Raw genomic sequence first — 20,740 nt, 5'->3', positions numbered from 1 at the left:
GTGTGTGTGTGTGTGTGTGTGTGTGTGTGTGTATGTGGAGGCCAGGAGGGGTCATCAGATCCCCTGGAGCAGGAGTTGAAGGTGATTGTGAGCAGCCTGCTAGAAGTGCTCAGACCTGAGCTTGGGTCCTATGCAAGAGCAGGAGCACGCTTAGCCACTGGGCTGTCTCTCCAGCCTCCAAGTTTCATAGACTTTTTTTTTTTTTTAGAAAGAAAAGAATTGAAAACAAAAAAAAAAACCCACTTCTCCCCCATAGCTCTGAGATGTTGCGTTCTGTAAGGCTGTTCACATATATTTACAAAACTGCAACCAGGAAACCAATTCTCCTTCCCCTTAGCAATACACACTGAATGGCCTTCTTATGTGACTGTTTCTTCCATCACTCAGATTAGTAAATCATACCTTGTTGTATGAAAAGCTGGAATTTACCTGAGCAGACCTCTGTGGTTGAACCTTACAGGCTTTTCCTTCCCACCTCCTGGGTTCCTCTTAAGAAAAACAACACCAAGAGGGAATCTTCCAGCTAAGCCTCTGGGCTTAAGGAGGCTCCCTTAGACATGTCTAGGGGACATACTTGATAAGTCTGACTTCATATTGCCTGACTGCTTCCCACAAAGGTTGTCCCTTCTGCCCCTTTCCTCACATCTAATATATAGGCTATTTTTCTAAGTCTTCCCAAGTTGAGTGCTATATTAATTCATTAATATTAACTATGTTAATTCATTAATTACCAACTGGTATTGTTGCCTGGCTTACTTAAGTCTAAAACACTGTCTTCTGCTAGCGAAGAGTTGTGGTGCCATCTCAGACCAGAAAAGAGACGGAGTCTGAGCTGGCAGCTGTGTCACTTCTCCTGAGTCCCTGCCTCCCCATCTCCACCTTGTGGGAGGAGCCTGCTACTCTTCCCATCAACCCCAGGGTACCCTCAGCAGTGTGGGCTATGGCAATCTAAGAGAAGATGTTCCACATGCTTTTTCTGTTTCTGAGCTTGAGCCCTGAGCTCTTTCTAAGTCTTGGGCATGGAGAGGAAAGAACTCCAGCTGATCCTAGCAAAAGAGGACAAGATGCTCTGATTCCCGAGGCCTCAACCCTCTGCAGGGACCGAATGCATAGCTCTTCGCCTCAGCTCCCTCCTGCTTCACCTGGCTTCAAAGCTGCCGAGGGTAAAACCAACCATGAGTATTTCTTTCCGGGAAGGAAGGAAAGTCTTAATCGAGATCTAAACCTGTGTCTTGTCTCTTCACTCCCTTCACTCACTGTCCCTGCCAAATCAGAAACAGTTTCACCAGGGAGAGCCCCAGGTTCTAGTCCAAAGTCTGCATCCAGGGAGCCAAAGACTTTCCATTTCTCTGAACTTCTTGTTCCTCATTTGAAAAACTGACTAGAAGTGAACTGTAGCTGTCAGGGTCAAGTCTGTAGAGCAAAAGCCCGAGGTCCAGAGAGATAGCATATGGCTGCCTGTTCCTGCAGAGCCACCAAGAGTGTTATCCTCTTGGATTTGACCAAAGTTGACCAAGTCACAGGGCAGAAGGTCACTGTTGAGGTCCGAGTGCTACACCGAGCATCAGATGATTTTGCTGACTGCCTTTTCAGGCTTCTGAATTCTCTGAAGCCCAAACCATAGCAGTGCCCCCACAAAGTCACTGGAGCTGCACAGAATCGGTTTCAAATGCCCTTTTCTATTCCCTGCAGTTGGGTGCACTGGACTCAAACCACACTTAGATTAGCAGTGAGGTTCCTGATTACAGAGAAAAGGTGGGGAGTTGGGGGAGGGGCTCCAGGCTGGGTATAGACTTGATCTTGGTAAGATGAAAATCTCTTAGGAGGGAAGCTTTTTTAAGGTTGATTTTATTATACAATTTTATTTACTCATTTTAGTTGGTGTGCATGGGGCAGTGGGGTGGGGGATTAGTTCAGGCCTCCAAGACTCACACGGAATCCAGAGGAAGATCTGCAGTAGTCTATTCTCTCCTTCTGCCATGTCGGTCCCAGGGACTGAGCGAAGGTTTTCAGACTTGATGACTGGCACCTTTCCCCATGGAGCCATCTTGCTGGCCCAGAAGGGGAGTTCCAGAGGCTCGGACTTAATGGGCTCTTTCCTCCTCCACAGATCCTGGTGCTGAGAAACCATGGCATGGTCGCTCTGGGTGACACCGTGGAGGAGGCTTTCTATAAGGTCTTCCACCTGCAGGCTGCGTGTGAGGTGCAGGTACGCAAGGCACTCTGGCAAGAAAGCTCAGGATCTGGCTTTGATGGGGTCCCTGGGAACTGTGGGCCCTGCTAGCTTTCATTTGGGGTCCTGTGCACCTGACTTCCTGAGACTCTGCTTTGTCACCCTGCCAGTCACCACTTCCCTTCCGCCCCTGCAGTTTCCTGCTGGCAACGGATCCACATCCTGGAAAAATCCATCACACCATCTGACTGGTACTACTCATATCTAGGGGACCTGAGGCCAGGATGGGTAAACCATCACAGGCACACAAAAGCCCTACCACACCTGTGTCACCTAGGGTGGCTGGTACACCAAGCTGTACTGGGGGACACAGGAAAAGGTTGTTCTTGTTTTGCCAGGGAGTAGCATGGAATGGGGTTGGCTGTACATGGGCCAGGAGTATGGTCAGGCATGGAAAGAGGAGTGGACAGAGAGACAGTCAGTGTTGTCATAGCAACCAGAACAGCAAGATACCCCCAAGGGTATGTAGGGAGCAGTTTTCCCAGTCCCCTCACTGGGAAGGGACAGCTAGGTGGAGGTGTCAATGATAACGGTGCCCCTGGAGCAGCAGGGATGCTGGTATGGGCAGTTGTACAGTGCAGGTCAGTCAAGAGCATGCACTTTGTGGTGGACACATTGGTGGGGGTGGGGCTTACCCAGCCCTGGATAGACTTGTGAGCTGGTTGTCTCAGCTCCTTCACCTCCAGCCCTGGCTGGGTGTCCTTGAGGGCAGAGACGTGCCCTCTGTAAGCCTTTTTTCTTCATGTCAGCATGTGTCAAAGTTGCTGGGAGGAGTGGCCTCTCCAGGCTAGAAGGGGTAGTGGCACTGGTGTTAGGGCTTAGCTGGCAGATGCCGAGGCTGCAGCTCCAGAACAGCCCCACGTGATGCCATGCTGCCTTGTCTTGGTTGGCCTGGCAGAGCAGCACTGAAAGACATCGCCAACTTTCTCAGTGTCACTCGGGAAAAGGTGAGATCAGCGCAGCAGTGTGGGGGTGGAGGAGCCTATGATACCCTTGGGCTGTAGGGGCACGGTGCTGAGGCCATGGGAATAGAGCGAGGATCCCGAGAAACAGCAATGGTCAGACCCTGGCTCCAGGTCATGTCTCTGATGCGTTGCCTTCTCCTTAACTACAAATGCTGTCCCATGCTCGGGCCACTGACTGGCGTCAGAACCGGCTGAACCTCTACTATCTAGGGGAGACTGTCTTTCCTCACACTGGACTGTAAAGGGCTCCCTATCACACCTTTGCAGATACTTCTGTGAGAGAAGAGCACCCAGGAAAAGCTCCTCTCTGCAAAGCTATCCCAGCCCTCTGCAGACGGAGAACCCCTGCTGCGTCCCCACAGGTCCACAGTGGAGAGGCTTTCAGTTCAGACCCAGAAGTGATCCCTTTGCAGTTTAACATTCTGACCTGCAGCCATAGGTCAGAGCTGTTGGTCCTGTTCCCTAACAGCCTCCTGGCTGGTGTCACTTTCTGCACAGGTCTGACTTGCTGTGCCTTTGCCCACCCACATCCCTCTGGCAACCAACCCAGGAAAGTACCAGTGACTCTTTGTCAGTGTCAAGGATGGAGAGGCTTCTAGAGGGAGGGAGGAGGAATGGTCTAGATGTGGAAGGGCAAAAGCAGAGGATAAGGCACAAGCGAGTGCAGAAGCCACGGCCTGCAGCTACTGCAGGCTTGCTCTCGGGCAGCCAACTCTGGAGCTGTGTCCACATGGGCCCGGTGACCTTGGTGATCAGGTGAACATGATTATGGACTATGACCATGCCTGTGGCCCAAGCCCAAGCACCTTCTCAGCTCTCCAGGGCCCAGTGTTCTCTTTACCTATCGGTTTGGAGTTCTAGAAAAGTGGGTCATTGCTTGCTGAGAGGCAGATGGGAAGCACAGGCAGTTCTTCTCCATCTGCTACCCATCGCCATGGAAACTGCTGGAGGAAGAGATGGAAGGAGGCAGCTTGGGCAAAGCTGTGGGTGCTCTCTCCCTCCTTCCTCCTCCATTAACAGTCCCAGGGGAGGCCGCCTCTCATCCTCTGTTAACTTAGCAACAGCATCCATGTGGTGCTCCTGAGGCTCCAGAACATTCCAAATACTTTACAGTATTACCTTAAAAGACTCCTCATGAGGTCGCTAGGGCACTGCCATTTTTACTTGACAGAGGTGGAAGCTGAAGCACAAATACGGTGAACAGCTGCCCGAAGTCACATGGTGATGTAACACACCAGGCAGCATGGTACCCACACAGGCCTCCTCTTCAACACACCCTAGCACTGCCTCTCCAGAGCAGCAGGGGACAGTGGGGACAGTTAAAGACGTGCAGACATATATCTTGAGTAAAAAAGCACTGGAAAGTGTTGTGATGCCCTCTTTACCCAGAGTGTCATGGCTCATCTGAGGGAGTCTGAGGAACTCACCTCCAAGAAGTAGTTGGGGTCATGCATTGGTGCAGGAGAATGCCAGGAACTCAAGGTGCTGCCTGGATGCCTGCAGCTCATGCGTCTGCGTTTGTTTTATCTTTGGTCGAAACAAACACCGCTAAACCATAGCCCAGACTCCCAATCTATCCTGAAACATCAGGCACTGCAGGTTAGATCATCAGAGGGGCAGCTCTGGTGACTGATCACCCCAGCATGGGTGTATGGACATATAGCTTGAATAACAAGACTGTAGAAAAATCTTCTGGCTTCTCCTCTGCCCAGAGCATTCTTCTGGAGATCTATGGCACCTGCAGGAGGTTACACCTAAAGGCCTTTGGTCTAAGTATTCCTAGCAGGTGTTAGCGAGAGAGGGATCTTATGTTTCACACTGTCTTAGTTCACAACTTGGGGAGGAAAAGGGTTATCTCATCTTACAGCTCTCAGGTCACAGTCCATCACCAAGAGACATCAGGGAAGGAACTCAAGTCAGGATCCTGGAGGCAGGAACTGAAGCAGAGGCCTTGGAGGATGCTGCTTACTGGCTTATCCCCTCTGGCTTGCTCAACCTGCTTTCTTATACACCCCATGACCACCTGCCCACGGTTACCACTGCCCCAGTGGCCTGGGCCCTCCCACATCAGTCATTAATCAAGAAAGTACTCCACAAACTTGCCTGCAGCCCAATCTAATTGAGCTGAGTCACTTTCAAAATTGAGGTTCCCTCTTCCCAGAAGACTCTGACTTATATATCACATTGACTTAAAACTAACCGTCGCACACATACACATGAGGAATTTTACAAGTATTTATGGCCGTTTGCTTCAGATAGTTTCCTCTTGAAGAAATAACATATTACAGACAATAATTGAAGTTCCTGCAGGACACAGTGGCAGGCATCTTTAAATCTTGTTGAATAAATAAAATATTAGACATAATGATTGAAAATGCAGATTGACATGATAGCAGGCATCTTTAATCTTGGTAGATGTGGCGCCTGCACCACCTGGAGCCACAGTCAGGCAAGGGTCTGGAGATTACAGAACACACAGAGACACGGGCCACTCTTGAAACAAGATTGCCCATTTTATTGTGTTCCAGGGCAGCTTATATAGGGCTCTCCTTGACTAATGGCCACGCCCTAGCTCTCAGGATTTTTCAGCTACAAACCCACCAGAAACCACTCCCCTGCCATCAGAAACTCATGAGGGTCTCATGCTCAGAGCAGCTGCAAGCACAGGAAAACAAGCTGTTTACTCCAGCAGGCAAGAGGTCATAGAAAATTCAGGGTCTGAGGGTCCGCGGTCCCCAACAGGTAGAGGCAGGAAAATCAGGTTTTCAGAGCCAACCTATTACATAGCAAGTTCAAGGCCATATTGGACTACATGAGACCTTGTCTATAAAACAATGAATAGTCCCCTTTGGAATCTTTTCTAGCATTGTCTTCTCCAGAAATAATTACAATTCTGCAGTGCATCTTGGGTACCATTCCTTCTTCCCTGAGACATTATGTCCTAGGTACTGTTTAGTTCTTTGGGATGCTATATCCTAGGTACCTGTTTTGGTACCTAGGTGTGCTATATCCCAGATACCAGTTCAGTCCTCTGTGTGGTTTCATTTCTGGAGTTTAACATGTTATTTCTTCCACTCTGGGGTTCTCTAAGAACCGAGCCTGAGGAGGAATTACTTACACTTTGATCCATGACAGTGAGTGCACACCCAACAAGTGTCCAGCTATTTCCCTCCTGTTCCCTGGACCTTTCTGGGTCCTGAATTCTCCTTTGTGGCCCCACTGCTTCCTTGTGCAAACCACAGCATTTTGGGGGGCTTCATTCCCCTGTGACTAAGTGCTCTGATCTCTCTGTAGGTGTCGGCTCTGTCCAGCGCTGGAGGAACTGAGAACCTTATTCTCCTAGAGCAAGAGAAACACCGGCCACATGAGGTGGGCTCTGTGCAGTGGGCAGGCAGCACCTTTGGACCCATGCAGAAGAGCCGGCTGGGAGAACATGAATTTGAAGCCCTCATGAGGATGCTGGACAACTTAGTGAGTGTCTTGGTGCTGTCCTTCAGACCACTCCATGGAGGCTGAGCCCACAGAACCAGACAGCTCAAAACACTAGGACATACAAGAACTGCCTCTGTCATGGTTTGGTTGGTGAAAGCCTCTGAGTTTTTTCATTTGAACAATAGTTTTCTTCAGTACTCGCCTTTCCTCCCTGTGCTAAGCGCTGAGACATCCTCATGTCTGTCTGTGTTCTGCATGGGAAATCGCAGTTCAGCCAAGCCAGTGCCTCTCCTCACAGCACAGGCCGTCAGCATCGTCATTGAGTTGATCCTGCCCCACCCACTGTCGCAGCTCTAGGACTGACGGCCCCTCACACCCTAGCTTCCTTATTCCAAGCAGTAGCTTTACAGTACTTTGTTGCAGTGAATGAATGAGCCAGTCTCATAAGGAATTAGATTTCCATTTCATTAGAGGGTTCAAGCGGACAGCATCCCCCTTGCAGGAGCTAATGTTGGATGAGAAATGAAAGCAGTCTTTAGAACATTCCTGTTCAGCTCACCTTCCTCACCCTAGGTGTCATGTCAAGGTCATTGCAGTAATGAGTCCTTTCCCTCCCGTCATCCCTCCGCGTCCTTTGGCTAGGCTGACCTGAGGGAGCCTTTATAACGATGAAGCGTGCCTTCGGTGATGGAATTCCTGGCAACATCTGTGTGCTGAATCATTGCCCCTAGAGGAAGCACCAGGACTTTGTGAGTGGCTTCCTACAGGAATCCTTTGGAAGCTTTGAGAAGCAGAAGATTCCATTTAAAGTTTCAGAGAAGAGAGAAGGAGGGTACTAGGGCAGTCAGACTTCCCTGTGGATGTTTGAAAGGTGCTTTGAGTGAGCGAGGAACTTCAGCAGCTCTGTACAATGACCAAGCTGGGGCTTGTTCCTACCGTTCAAGGGAAATTTACTATCATAATTACTTTGACATTATTTTAAAGCTAATGTTTAAGATTAGCATACAAAGTAATGAGTTTCAACATGGCGTCTTCCTACATATGTATCATCCTACATTGTTCTCATTTCTCCCACCTCTCTCCCGTCCCCACCCATTACCCCTCTGTTGTTCCTCTTCCTTCCCTCAGCTCCCACTTCTGCTTTCCTGTGACATATATACACTACTCTCTGTACCTCGCTCCCTTAAGACCTCCTTCTCATTCATGATCCCCTTTCCAGTTCTATGACCTGCAAACACACACACACACACACGAACACATGAACATACATATAATTTTAAATCTAAGTTATTTTTATCTTTATTTTAGCTACTTTGGAAACATTGGATACTGAGGGTCTAACTCATTATAGAGTGAGTGTCTGGTTTGGCATGATAAGTTAGACCCAGCACTGTAAAATTATACATTATTATTATTATTATTATTATTATTATAGTAGAAAGAAATTTAAGCAGGACTCATCATTTTGTTAATTTTTTGTATGCTAGAGATCAAATGCAGGCTGTCACATGTACCAAGCCAGCGCTCTGCCGTGGAGCTCCCCCAGCCCTTCTTGTCCATGCTTTATCTTGAAGCAGAGCATCACTACTTTACCTAGCTGCCCTTGAGCTTGTCATGCTCCTGCCTCAGCTTCCTGAGCAACTGGAATAACAAGCCTGAATGACCAGGCCCATCTCAATTTAAAACCCCTGTGACCTTCGCCTGGCTTCTCGGGTGTCTGGTGGGCATTCAGGTGTGGGTCCCTCACCTCTACAACACCTGGTTCCGGTTCTGTCCTCCCAGGGCTACAGGACAGGCTACACATATCGCCACCCCTTTGTCCAAGAGAAAACCAAACACAAAAGTGAAGTGGAGATCCCAGCCACGGTCACTGCCTTTGTGTTCGAAGAGGACGGCGCCCCAGTCCCTGCCCTGCGCCAGCATGCCCAGAAGCAGCAGAAGGAGAAGACTCGTTGGCTTAACACACCCAACACCTACCTGCGGGTGAATGTGGCTGACGAGGTGCAGAGGAATATGGGCAGTCCACGGCCAAAGACCACGGTGAGAGGGAGAGGTCAGGCCAGCCTGGATGGGATGAGTTGGATTTGAAGGAAAGCAAATTGTGTAATTTTCTTCCTGGTTAATGTAGGCTGTGCTCAGGCCTTAGAGCCACTAACACCTCTTTCTTGCACCCCTGTATTGAGATTTAGGATGTGAGGGGCAGATTTCTCCAGAGGGCAACAGGACTGGGCTACTTCCATAAGCACAGATTTGAGAGAGACTAGGTTCTGTTTCTGACCCACAAAGAGAACAGCTCTGAGCGGCTTGCTGACCTTCCATGGTGGTGGGTGGGACACCCGCTGGCCTGTGGTCCGGCCTCCTTACTCACATGCCTTGTCTTGTCAGTGGATGAAAGCTGACGAGGTGGAAAAGTCCAGCAGTGGCATGCCCATACGGATCGAAAACCCAAACCAATTTGTGCCTCTCTACACTGACCCCCAAGAAGTGCTGGACATGAGGAACAAGGTGAGTCTGCTCTTCTCTCTTTTCTGAAGGATTCTGGGGTCCCAGAAGCACAAGCCAAGTTTCTAGGTTGGGGGAACTCACCCCTGATATGACACTGTCTGAGCTACAACCTGGGCTCAGTGCTTTGTGCTGGACTTACAAGGTCCTGTGGTCCTCTGTAACCCATTATGTAGCAGGGCACTTGCTTTACATAGTAGGTAGGTCTGAAAGACTTGTCCACAGAGTGGCCTTTTATGAGTTCAGTTTATGAGTTTGGCGGCTTGGGACCAGGTATAGAGTCAGCTCTCAGGATGGGCAGATTGTGTTAGAGCAAAGAGGACAGGCTGCTGACCATAGAGTACCTTGTCAGACCTGTCCCGGCCTCACTAGATGCAGGAGTGCCCATCCATGCTCTGACCCGTTCCTCTCCCCTTTCCACACAGATTCGAGAACAAAACCGACAAGACATAAAGTCTGCAGGGCCCCAGTCCCAACTCTTGGCCAGCGTCATCGCCGAGAAGAGCCGGAGCCCGGTACAGCAGACGCCACCCACAACTGAGGGGGAGGCATATCTGCCTCCTGGGGCTGGGCAGTGGGACCCCTGAGTCCTCAGGCCTGCTCACTCCATGATCTTAGGTGCCGGGCTCTTGCTGCATAGTGAAGGGCCACCACACAGGTGGCTGTGAGATCAGGGAGAACAATGTTGGTTCACTCCTGGGTGCAGGGGATAGGGAGCAGCCCATCTGCTCATGGGAAGGCCGCTGGCCGGCCCCACACCTCCCGCCAGTGGACTTCATGAGGTCCTCTCTCAGTGTCCTGCTGAGTTCTGGTGGACTCTGTTTCTGATCTCTGGATTTGATGTCATCTGACCAGAGCTCCAGGTCACAGGGAGAGAGGTGTGGGCAGGACTCTTGTGCCTGTGGGGTGGGAAGATGAGGAGTGTCCATACAAACCTAGTTGGAGTTAGAAAGCATGAAGTCGCTGTTTCTGTGTTTGGGATGGGATGGCATCTTGTCTAAGGCTTGGCAGCAGAGTGGCATTGCAATTCTGCCTTGTGGAGGTGGCATCATGGCTGTCTTTGGCTCTTGCAAAACCATAGCAAGTGGGAAGTGCCAGGGCTCATTTCTCTCTGTAGAGCATGTTAATGTGATGTGGTTGCAGATCAGGCAGCAGCAAGTTGTGCATTCACACCTGCTTCCCAACCCTCCCAACTCAGCCAAGTGGTGAATTGAAAACACCATAGGATCAAGGTTAGAAATGGCCTGTGATCCCAGAGGGGTGAAAGACCAGCACGGGGCAAGATTGTTCTAAAGCAGCTCTGCCCTTCTCAGCAAGAGCTCTCATTTGAGTCCCTCCCTCTCCTTGGCATCTGTCTTAGACTCACTACTCTGAGACTCATTGTCTCCCTTGTGAGTGAAGCCCATAGCTGTGACTGCCCTGTCTTACGTCCCCTGAGGCTTCACTCTGTGCTTCTCCTCCACAGAGAGCAAGCAACGCCTTGGATGGGCTGCAGAGAGGACACTGCAGGGAGAGGGCAGTGGGGTCTGTGGTTCAGTCCTCCCCTTGAGCAAGAGAGACTAGATGATTCTTGGAGCTTAAAAGTGTCTGCCTAGTCAGACCTCAAGTCAGGGACTGCACTGAAACGCAAAACAGAGGTTCTGCCAGTGCCCCTGCCAGGGCTTGCTGAGCAGGCAGCTGAAAATCCTCGAGGAAGGATCTGGTCTCTTGGTCACTCTAACTCAAGGACCCACTGCTTGGACTGAGAATGCTGCAGCCCCTGTGTCTTGTGTTTTCATGCTGTGTACTGTGGCTTGCACTGCTGTTGGGGGACAGGGAGGGGCAGCAGGGGTGGGGCCTGGCATGTTGCTTGCTCTAGCCAATGCTATGCTTGCTAGACTTTGTCTGACCGACTCTGGGCAATCAAATGTATGCACAGTCATGGCTTGGAAGTGTCCATAGATGGGATTGCAATAAAGGTGTGTCTTCTGCTTGGGAGCATCCTTTGATTTCATTTCAAGGGCAAAGGGTAAACCCTTATATTCACCAAGACAGTTACAAAGTCTAAGCTGGGGAAGATATAGCAATGGGGAGAATGAATGAACCCTACCCAAAGGCCCCCAAACTTGGTCCCAAGGAACTACATGCCACTTCCCTAGCAAGACATCTGATCACCACCTGAGTGTGAGAGAAGTTCCAGCTTGGGCCCCAGCACAGCGGTCAGAGAGCAACACACACTCTGGTTAACTTTCAGTCTACAGAGAGCCAGCTGATGTCCAAGGGCGATGCAGATACCAAAGACGAATCAGAGGAGACAGTGCCCAATCCCTTCAGCCAACTCACCGACCAGGAGCTGGAGGAATACAAGAAGGAGGTGGAGAGGAAGAAGCTAGAACAGGAGCAGGAAGGTAAACCGGTGCAAGCCATAGCTGCAGGACCTGCCAGCCCAGAGAGGAGAGCTCAGACTCCTCACTGTGGTCTGAGGTCCCAGTGAGGACCTTCTTGCCCCATCACCAAATAGCACCATTAGCAGAATATAGCTAGATATGACCCACCATCTCACAGATACACGGACAGGCACCTTTGTGACTCCACTGACCCTGCTCCACTGGATATGAAGGAGTTAATACTTGCAAAGTACTTAGAATTGTGCCTTTGATTAAGACAACGTCAGTAACAATGGGTTGGTGTTGGCTGCAATGAGACAGGTGTGACAGTAGCCAGGACTCCATCAGCTGACGGCACTCTCCTTGCTTCAGTAGCTGGAGTCCAACCAGTCCCTATGTGTTGAAACTGCTGATGTTTTGACTTGCTGGGTCATGCTTTTGTTCCCATCTGGGATAGCCTGAACCAAATCATCTACCCCACAGGCTCTACCTCAAATCCCTCTCTGAGTGAAAGGCATTCTCTCACTCTCCCGCTCCGCACAATGGAGCTGTTTCACCTTCTTGCTTCAAGATCACCTAAGCCTGAAACCCACTTAAACTAAGGTGTAACTTCCCTGAATGGGGGCCTCCACCACCACTTCTTCTCACCCAGAATTAGACATCTTTCCACGTACTGCTTTCCCTCTTGCTTAGTTCAAATGTGCCAGCTGGAAAAAGTAGAAAAAATGTGCTCGGGACTGTTTGGAAGGAAGGTGTGAGTTAGCTGAGTTAGCTAGCAAGCTAGCTATTGTGAACAGCTCTGGGTGTTCCTAAGGAGAGCCAGTAGTTGTGGGGGCTCTGCTTGCGTCTGTGGATGTGTTCTGTGGCTGGTCCTTTTCAGCCACACCTGCAGAGTCGGATGCTGGACTGGCCCACGGCATTCTCCTGCCACCTTACTTCCAGGAGTGAGACAGACAAGATGAATAACTCTGACTGCCCCCTCTTAGCTTCCCTGGGAACGAGCAGGGGTAAATCTGAGCTAAGGAGGGCCCAAAACCTCTCCAGCCAGAAGTGACGAAGTAGAAAAGCACTGGGTTTCACACTCGCCCCCCCCCCATGTCTCTCTGTGACTTCTGTGCTAAGGTGGGTTTCTGTTATTTTTCAGGGGAAAAGGACACAGCCACGGAAGAACGTGGATCACCTGTAAAATCCACCCCTGCGTCTCCAGCACAGAGTCCGACGAAGGCAGGGACCAAGAGCCCAGCGGTTTCTCCTTCCAAGGCTTCAGAGGGTGAGTGGAGCTGGCAGGCTTCAAAAGGCAGTTGGGAGTGGGTGGTTGGTCACACACTGTAGAGAGCTGTTGGTAGCTAGTAAGGGTTTGTAGGGGAGGGTGGCCTTGCTCCCACAGGAAACGCTTCCTCTTGGGCAGCTCTAGGCAGTCTGGGCAAGATTCAGTTTGTTTTACTAGTGAGGTATGCTGATGTGACCAGAGCCCTTCCAGGCAGAGATAAACGACTGACCCACAGCCTGCCCCTCCCCAGAAGACTAGTTGTCCTGTCTGGTCCTCAGGTGATGATGTGAGGAAGGATCTCTTTAAAATGAAAGCTCTGCTCTGCCAGGTCCAAGACTCTGCATTTCTCGGGGGCATGACTTGATGGTGGCACTGTCAGTCTTAAATGAACATTGGGATTCCCTGGTGAACTTAGGTGGTTCTGTGGCCTGGAGCCCACCCTCAGCATTTGTCCAGAGCACTTGGAAATGTAAACCATCTGAAAACAGTGTTATTAGAGAGACATGACTTTAGACAATAGAATTCTAGGCCCAACCAAACTGCTAATTTTAGTAGTTCAGAGACCCACTCTGTGTGTGTTTCCCTTGTTACAGTTCTCTTCTGTCTAAAGGGAGTGTTGGTGGCAGCATACTTTGAAGGAGTAAGGGAATAATTTGAACCTAGGAACTAACTGTGATTAAGGCATACTTGGTAACAATGCTGTCGTGGTCCCTCACCACCACCACGTTGCTCCACTGGGTGCCCTGAGAAACTCCACCAGAGTGCACCGTGAATGGCCTCTGCTGGGCTTCTGGGATCCCCATCCTAAGTGACAGGTCACATATGTGATTCTGGTAGCACCTCCACCCTGAGCTTCCTCTCCAAGCCAACCACTGCCTTGCACACAGGCCCAGCCTTGTTGGAGAAAACCCATCTGCTTGAGGCCACAGCCCCAAGTGGATGTCCCTCCCTCCTCTCTACTGGCTATATGTGTTCATTGTGTCTCATCGTGGTATGTTGTCAACTTGTCCACAATGTCTTCCTTTCTCTTCCCATTTGTGCCTTCATCAAAGGACTTTCCTCCGAGTCTGAATACTTATCTCTGTAGTAAGTATAGAGAGGCCACTTCCTACCTCACCTGGCACTCACAACAGGAAGGGAGAAGCTTTTCACAAGAAATCTGTTTCCCCCAAGGTTTTCTCCTTGGTTCTCACAGTCCCACCTTTGGAAAGTCTCTTAGATGTAAAATTCATGACCAATTCTACCTGTGCTGTGCATGCACTAGGCTTCCTGTAAGGGACTTGGACACACACACATACGGGGGGGGGGGGAGAAGGGAATGAGGAAGGGAGGGAGGGAGGGAGGGAGGGAGGGAGGGAGGGAGGGAGGGAGGGAAGGAGGGAGGGAGGGAGGGAACAAGTTCCACGAGAAGGAAGGGAGCTACAGGAGAGCATAATGGTCAACAGGAATTAATCCTTGGCCCCACTTTAGAGGTCCTCACCTCTAAGGAGCCTCTTCTAGAATTTTGAGCAGAGCCTGGATTCTCTCGGCCTCAGATGCCTTGTAGATTTGTGCAGAGGACCTGACCAGTGTCTGCCTATTAGCACATGTGTGCAGGCTGCAGGAAGGAAATGCAGGGAGAGCCTGAGAAGGGCTCATGGCAGAAGGACAAATCAAGAGATTCATCAGCTCCTGAGAGGCCTAGAAAACAGGAAGAACATGGATGGATAGAACAGCCATCCATTGGGTACCACACTCACTGTAACAAGAGTTCTGGTTCTGTCTGGTCCAAATCCACCCGCCTCCACTGCACTTGAGTTGTAGAATAACAAAAGCTATAGTTTTCTCTACAACTATAACTATAGTTGTAGAGTAACAAAAGTTTCAGTTTTATGTCCCACAGACAACTAGGAGCCTAACTACTTTACACAACATGACGTAGATGTGAGCTGCAGCATGGTGGGGCTGGGTAACCTGGATCAGCTCCTTGGAGCGGGCAGAATGGACTCTGGCACAGTAGCTGTGTTCCCACATGTGTCCTATCCATTAGATGAAGGGTAACTGTTTCCAGCCATCTGTCACTATGCTCCAGGTCCTCTCCTGCTGCGTCTCCTAATGTCAGTAGTCATCTATGTTCCCGAATCTGAATCTGTACTGACTGCAGCCCCATAGACTAAGCTGCAAAGAAATAGCTCCTGTTTCATGTCAGATGTTCACAGATTAATCCATTATTTCAAATAAGCCACCCAAAACACTTCAAAGGGCTGGGGAAATGGCACAGTGGATATAAGTGCTTGCTGCACAGACATGTGAAACCCAACCAGGCATGGGAGTCCCTGTAATCCCAGAACTCAAGAGGCAAAGTTAGAGGAACCCCAGGACAAACTGACTAGCTGCTCTAGCCAATTGATGAGCTCTGGATTCAATTGAGAGACCTTAATAAAATGGAGATCCATCAAAGAATACAGCTGACATCAGCTATGGGCCTCCAAGAGTGAGTGTGTGTTAGGAGAAAATGAGCAATTTTGCAGTGTGCTCACATAAATCCATTTTTATTAAGGGTTGTGCTCTTTGATTTGTGAGAACTTACTAGTCCTTGATGTTGTCAGCCTCCAAGACTTGGGCAGGTTAGTTCTGTAGCATCAGATCACTATGCAATCATGGCCCACAGTGAGCTAGTTCTTCTGTGCATTGGCTAGAGTTGACTGGGCTTAGCTCAACAGCTCTTCAGTCCTGTGTGACATCAGCCAAGACCACACATAATCAGCTATGAGCATGAGTAGGCCAGGACTTCCAAGACAGTGTGCACACATATCTGGTGCTTCAGTAGGTACTGGAAGAAACAGGGCTCAGTGGGGACACTGGGGTGACTGAATTGGGTCTCTGTCTCTGTGTCTCACTCTTGCTCTTCCTACCCTCCACATTTTCCATTGGTGTCATTTGACTTTATCCATGGTGGCCTATGTCTCCCAAAGCTGTCAGGCAGAAGTTTCTAGACCCTCTTAGGTCTTTGGCCTGAGCCCACATCTGCAATACTTCCCTGCATTCTGATTGCTACAAGAGCTGTGGAGCCAAAAGGGGCTGCACGAGTCTGTCAATACCAAGAGGCTCTGCACACTAGGATCTGAGCTATTACACATGCCAACAGGATGTCTAGTCCTTGGAGGAACTTTGACTCTTAGCCAAGGTGAGCTAGTGAAAGGAGCATATTCTGAACCCAAGTGTCCCGTTGTGTAGTCAATGGTCCTTTTATGTCAAAATGGCCTGATGACTAGATAAAAACAGGAATTTAGAGAGGTGGGGATGTGGCTCAGTGGTAGAGTACTTACCTGACATGTGTGAGGCACACACACACACACATACACAAACACACACACACACACACACACACACTTTGTGCCTACCATTTGCTTCAGGGCCAAACACGGAGACAGACTGCATTTGCACAGCTGAGTCTGGATCATTCTTTCAGACACTGATGCTCTGGAATTTAAATGAGGACAGAATCTGGTGCAGAGCTCTGCTGGCCAGTCTCCTGCTCCCAGAGCCTCCCAAGGCTGTTCTGCTTGCTTGCCCTCTGCTCCCTGCTCTGCACTTTGAGTGCCTCGTGGACCAGCATGATACTCGGGTGCTGAGTCAGCACTGATCATGAATGATACTCTCCCCAGCCTTTAATGAGCCTTTCTTCAGCTTCTGCATGCAATGGTGAAGAGCATTCTTTTCTTTATGGACATATAAACCATGCATGGCAGTCACCAGTCCTGCATGCTCTTGGGATATTGGCTAGTCTAGTTGACATTAAGTTCAGAAGCACCTTCCCAAACTCACTTCAGGCCATCCCCTTATCTCCCTTGTTGTTGCTGTCTAAGTGACAGGCCAGGCCAAAAGCCATGTGTCTGACCCAGGTTGGAAAGATGAGCATGTTCCTGAAAAGGCCAGGTATCCTCTATGGAACCTGCATCTGGCCTCGCACAGAGAAAGGCTCAGTTATGTTGCTGATGACCTGGAGATGGCTGCACAGAAATAAGAGAGAGTTTGTGTTCTGACGGCATGTGGCAATGTAAATGAGCACCCCACGTTGGGGTTAGAGGAAGATCAAGCATTCAAACAAATCTATTGTATAATGTTGATTTGGGGGGTACAGAGAGGAGAGAAGGGCCTTCCCCAGATAGTAGAACCTGGGAGACAGGGATGGGTCAAGGGACTGATGGTGAAGAAGACCAAGTCAAAGGTAGAGAGGGAGGACCATGTCCCAACAGATGTATGGCATTGAGGTGCACTGCCGGGTCCAGCCCTGGGAACACACAAGGAGGTGAGGGGACCAGAGCTCGGGCTACAGGAGTCAGGGCTGTGGGTGTTGACAGACTCCAGTCTGGAAAGTGGAACGAACGGAAGGCAGTGGCCAGTCTCCAGTACTAAAAGGGAACCCACGCTCAGGCAGGTCTGGAAAGAACTTTGTCATGATGGATTGAGAAGGAATGAAAGGCCTCACTGTAAGGTGTTGCCAGGTTGTTGAGCCAGCCTGTTTTGACTGCCCCAAGCTCACTCCATCCACAATCCACACAGACTGTAGTCACAAGCCACTCTGCAGTGTGGACTCTACTTCTGCAGAGTAGAATGCTTCCCATTCCCATATAGCAGAGCATGTGCCAGTTCTTCTGATGGTGATGCTCGTACTCAGAGGTACCCAGGATCCCACCACACACACTCACACACACACACACACCATACACGTGCATATATACACAATCTACACCACACTCAAATGCTCACCTCTCACACACCTCCCAGTTATGCTCAGCAGACACAGTACACTTGTATACATACCAACAGGCCTCTCACCCATGGATGGGAAACATGTGGAGGCAGAAGCCAGGACCTGATCCCACACTGTGTCCCTCTCCCGTTCTGAACTGTGAAATGGGGAGGAGGGAGCCAGACAGTCTTTAAGTCACTTCCTCCATTTCAGTGTCTGCGGCATTATAGTTCCCCTCCTTCCTCTTTACACAGAGGTTTCAAAACCTACATAGCTGGGGAGAAGAGACAGCAAGGGACCTTAGTACCTGGGGCTAAGCATGCTGCCTTTGAGTTTGGAGCCTAGTGATCCTGAGCCCTGGCAGCCACTAGAATGAAAGGACCCCTTTGGACTGTTGAGTGTATTATGGAAATGCTGGATCCCTCCTGTTTCTCCTCTCTGCCCCCTGGGGAGACACTGGTTCCCCATGTTCCCTGCTGCTGTGGAGGTATGAAGACCTGTGATCATCATGTTTTGATTGGTACAGCTGGGCTGCTTATCACAATGCTTGCACCGAGACGACCAGGACATGCAGCCCACAGCTTCTCTCCTCCCTTGCGTGTGCCGCCTCATTCTCATTCAATGCCTGAATTAATTAAGTGCTTGTTCAGAAACCAACTTGTGTTTCCATGTGTAGACAAGAACCCAGAGCATCACCTGCCCAGGATGTGTTCCCCAAGGCAGGTGGTGTGAGGTGAGAACGCCATCCCTCCTCTGTTCCAGGACCCTTGTTCCTACCCCACGCCAGCCTGCCCACCCTTGACTCCAGACCTCCCCTAGAAGTGGTTCTGTTGACCCCTTGAACACTCGCCTTCATGAAATCTTATAGCCCGGGTCTTCTGGTCTTTTCCTAGATGCCAAGAAGACAGAAGACAGCGAAGCCACCACGGAACCTGAGCCAACAAAACAGGAAGGGGTGGTGGTGAACGGGAAGGAGGAGGAGCCGAGTGCAGAAGAGGTCCTCAGCAAAGAACTGGGCCAGATGACCACCAATGCTGACACTGATGGTGACAGCTACAAGGACAAAACCGAGTCAGTTACGAGTGGCCCCTTGTCCCCAGAGGGCTCGCCCTCCAAATCACCCTCCAAAAAGAAAAAGAAATTCCGAACCCCCTCCTTCCTGAAGAAGAGCAAGAAGAAGGAGAAGGTGGAATCTTGATCTGAGGCTCCCGCTGCACCCCTGCCCTCCTTCCCTGCCCTCCTTCCAACTCTGCCCCTGGAGCACAGGGCCAACAAGGGACAGAGAAGGACCTGGGATCACACTCAGAGGGGAGCTTAGAGCCGGCCTTCCCAGAGCAGCCAGGTGTCTGACCCACAGTCACGGTTGGTGGCAGAGCCTGCCCTAAAGTTGAGCTTCCTGACTCCCATGGTCAATGCTCTGTCCTCTGTTTAACACTGCCTAGTCCTGGGCTGCCTTTGTCAGGACACCACCTGCCAGCCTGAGCCCAGGGCAGGAAAGCCGAGCACCAGGCATGGTCACAAGTGCTCGCGGGCCAAGGCTTCCTCTGAGTAACTCCATCTCTTCCCAGGACACCTGCCTCTTGTTAATGGAGCTGTCTCCACAGCAAGAAGCCATGCTTCTTCTCTTCCATTTTGGGTCCCTTCCCCCTGCTCAAAGTAACCAGACAAACTGACCTGCTCCCCCCCTCCCAACAGAAATTAATCTTCTATCCCCAGGCTGATGGCTTAACTTGTACTTTTCCAAACACTAATCCTGAGCTTTTGACATGGAACCCATTGAGTGATGGATGGAAGAACCCTAAGAACTGACAGATAGAAGGCAAGCCTAGTCAGCTTAATGAGTGGACAGAGAGCCATCAATCTAAGAGCTAGGATCCTGGCCTGTCTATATTGTGCATCTCACGGGCTGCAAAATTAAACCCAACTGTAACATAAGAAAAAGTCTCAGGCGCAGGGCAGGAATTCAAGGACATCTAAATCTTGTGCTGGCATTGAGTTATGCGAGGAAGGTCAAATGCCGCTTTGGCTGCAGGGCTGCACCTGGCAGTCAGGTGTCCTTCGGCCTATGGCCCAAGAGCCCTCGCCCAGAGACCAGAGCATCTTACTCTGGGCATCTTGACCTTCGTTCTTTGGGGCCCAACTCTGAGTCACAGAAGGCACAGCAGAGGACAGTCAGAAATGAGTCTGTCTGCATTGATTCTCTCACTGACTCTCAGAGACATGCCTGGCATTCCCAACCCCTTCACTCTCTCGCACCCCAGACTTGGTGATAGGCACCGCTGTTATGTTAAAAGCCAGCACCGGTTTTCCATATCCTCCCAAGGAGTCCTGTTGGCTAAGAGCACTTCTGGCTCTAAGACAATCCATCTTCTTAAAGCACAGCATCTTCAAGGAGCATTTCTCCTTTTGTCCTGATCACTGTAGAGGTATTTTTGAAACCCTCTGACCCGTTATTTTCACTCTACACACGTGCTGTCTACAGACACCACACAGGCTTTACCCTCTGTCATCCTGATCCCTCCCATTTTTTCTGATAAGGTAACTGAACCCCTTCAGGGATAACTGACTTGCTGAGCAAGACCTGAAGGCTGGGTTTGAACCCAGGTCAGTCTGAGCCGAGTGCTGGCTCTTCCAAGCTGCGGTGAGTGGACAGTGGCTTTGACCCATTAGCCATTTCTGCAACTGGTCTTGGCTGTGTGGCTTTAGCACTTGCGATGATGTTAGATCACCTGTTGACCCCCTAAGTGATGCGGTCAGCTCCTGCTGACCAGGGGTAGTGGTAAGATCTATGCCTTTGACCACAGAGAGCTGAACCTATGGCTGCAGCAGGAAATCCCACCACCCTTGGCTGTCATCTCTTGAGCAGATCTGAGAACCTAGTGCCAAAATGTGGTTGCTTCCCAGGTCCTGTGTTTGCTCTGCTTTCTGCCTGGGTCAAGTCTAATGACAGACAACCCAGTGCCCCTGCCTGAATGCTCAGAAGCTTCTATCTTCCTATAGGAGCTGCCTTCTTAGAAATAATTTTCACATTTATTCATTCATTTTCTCTGAATAGTTATTAACCATCCACTCATGTGAGACACTTTAAAAAAAAAAAACAGAGGTGGCGTTTGTGTGAGCTGGTGCTCAGGATGAAATCTGTTGTCTCTGCCAGACATGCTCCCTCTTTTATCTTTATGACAGTGAGCTTTGCTAAGGTTCAGATGTCAGAGCTTTGCTGTAGTGTCATCATTGGAG

The 20,740-nt window shown here is 50.1% G+C and overlaps 1 protein-coding gene across 2 annotated transcripts in view; it reads left to right on the top strand.

The window, feature by feature from the left end:
* Add2 (adducin 2) overlaps positions 1 to 18,701 on the top strand; it is a 32,979-nt gene extending 14,278 nt beyond the window's left edge. The window contains exons 7-14 of one of the 2 annotated variants that reach the window (XM_038319160.1): positions 2,111 to 2,209; positions 6,493 to 6,669; positions 8,413 to 8,670; positions 9,016 to 9,135; positions 9,558 to 9,647; positions 11,366 to 11,519; positions 12,643 to 12,768; positions 18,397 to 18,701. In XM_038319160.1, coding sequence (XP_038175088.1) covers positions 2,111 to 2,209; positions 6,493 to 6,669; positions 8,413 to 8,670; positions 9,016 to 9,135; positions 9,558 to 9,647; positions 11,366 to 11,519; positions 12,643 to 12,768; positions 18,397 to 18,701 — 1,329 coding nt within the window. Of the gene's footprint in view, positions 1 to 2,110; positions 2,210 to 6,492; positions 6,670 to 8,412; positions 8,671 to 9,015; positions 9,136 to 9,557; positions 9,648 to 11,365; positions 11,520 to 12,642; positions 12,769 to 14,588; positions 14,615 to 18,396 lie in introns of both variants that reach the window. The other variant, XM_038319162.1, reaches the window with a different exon arrangement.
* Positions 18,702 to 20,740: the final 2,039 nt, after the last annotated feature.

Source organism: Arvicola amphibius, chromosome 2 (assembly GCF_903992535.2).
Source record: "Arvicola amphibius chromosome 2, mArvAmp1.2, whole genome shotgun sequence".
Lineage (NCBI taxonomy): Eukaryota > Metazoa > Chordata > Mammalia > Rodentia > Cricetidae > Arvicola > Arvicola amphibius.
The sequence above is the reverse complement of the archived record's forward strand: the minus strand, read 5'-3'. Positions and strand labels throughout refer to the sequence as shown.